The sequence below is a fragment of the Penaeus monodon genome, chromosome 32, assembly GCF_015228065.2.
Source record: "Penaeus monodon isolate SGIC_2016 chromosome 32, NSTDA_Pmon_1, whole genome shotgun sequence".
Lineage (NCBI taxonomy): Eukaryota > Metazoa > Arthropoda > Malacostraca > Decapoda > Penaeidae > Penaeus > Penaeus monodon.
Genome location: NC_051417.1, coordinates 32,082,654 through 32,083,363, shown reverse-complemented (window position 1 = coordinate 32,083,363; position 710 = coordinate 32,082,654). Strand labels below are relative to the sequence as shown.

The window sequence follows — 710 nt, the reverse complement described above, 5'->3', positions numbered from 1 at the left end:
ATTTATCTAACCGAAGGATTAATGAAACATTCCGATCTAACTTACAGTTACTGTACATTATTCCTTGACTGAATGACACACAAATCAAGAAATATTCACACGGAAACACTTTTAACATTCCAAAGAGCATAAATGTCCATAACACGATGAGAGAAAATCACCGGACATCCAGTGATCCCTCACCATACTTTCTTGGACGACCCTGAAGACGTCCCGCGGTTTACCTCCTGGACTTGAGGAGGAGGAAGAGGAACGCCAGGATGCGGAATCCTACGAGGAGGCCAAACAAAGCGCCGATGTCGGGCCAGAAGTTGTCCTGGAGAGAGGTAAGGCAAGTGGTATTAGGAGATACGAAAGGAATATGAGGCTGCAAGGAAAACGAAGCCACAGACTTTATTATTAGCATCGATTATTGACGTCGCGAAGTCAAAAGGCTAAATGCCAGAGCCTGTTCATTCAGAAACACTCTATGCTCTTGGCGTGAGGGTAAAATGGCACAAGAGAAATGCCACAATATCATTATGGTTTAGTAACCCAAGGGAGGTTCAAGTTTCGCTGTGGAAAATCGTAATAAGATGCAAATATCTCCTATGTTTCTTCGCTTTTTTTAGAAAATATTTTCAGACGAAATGGCAGAGCCACAACTTCCTACTGCTCATTAAAATAAGATCAAACCTTCTTCAATACGTAATAAAAGAAAGACCCTAATA

General features: G+C 41.5%; 1 protein-coding gene across 2 annotated transcripts in view; it reads right to left on the bottom strand.

Annotated features, from left to right (window-relative positions):
- Positions 1 to 710, bottom strand: part of LOC119593818 (protein white-like) — a gene marked incomplete in the record, with an annotated part of 20,205 nt that overhangs the window by 398 nt on the left and 19,097 nt on the right. For both annotated transcript variants that reach the window (XM_037942848.1, XM_037942847.1), the window contains 1 exon segment: positions 1 to 316. In XM_037942848.1, coding sequence (XP_037798776.1) covers positions 221 to 316 — 96 coding nt within the window.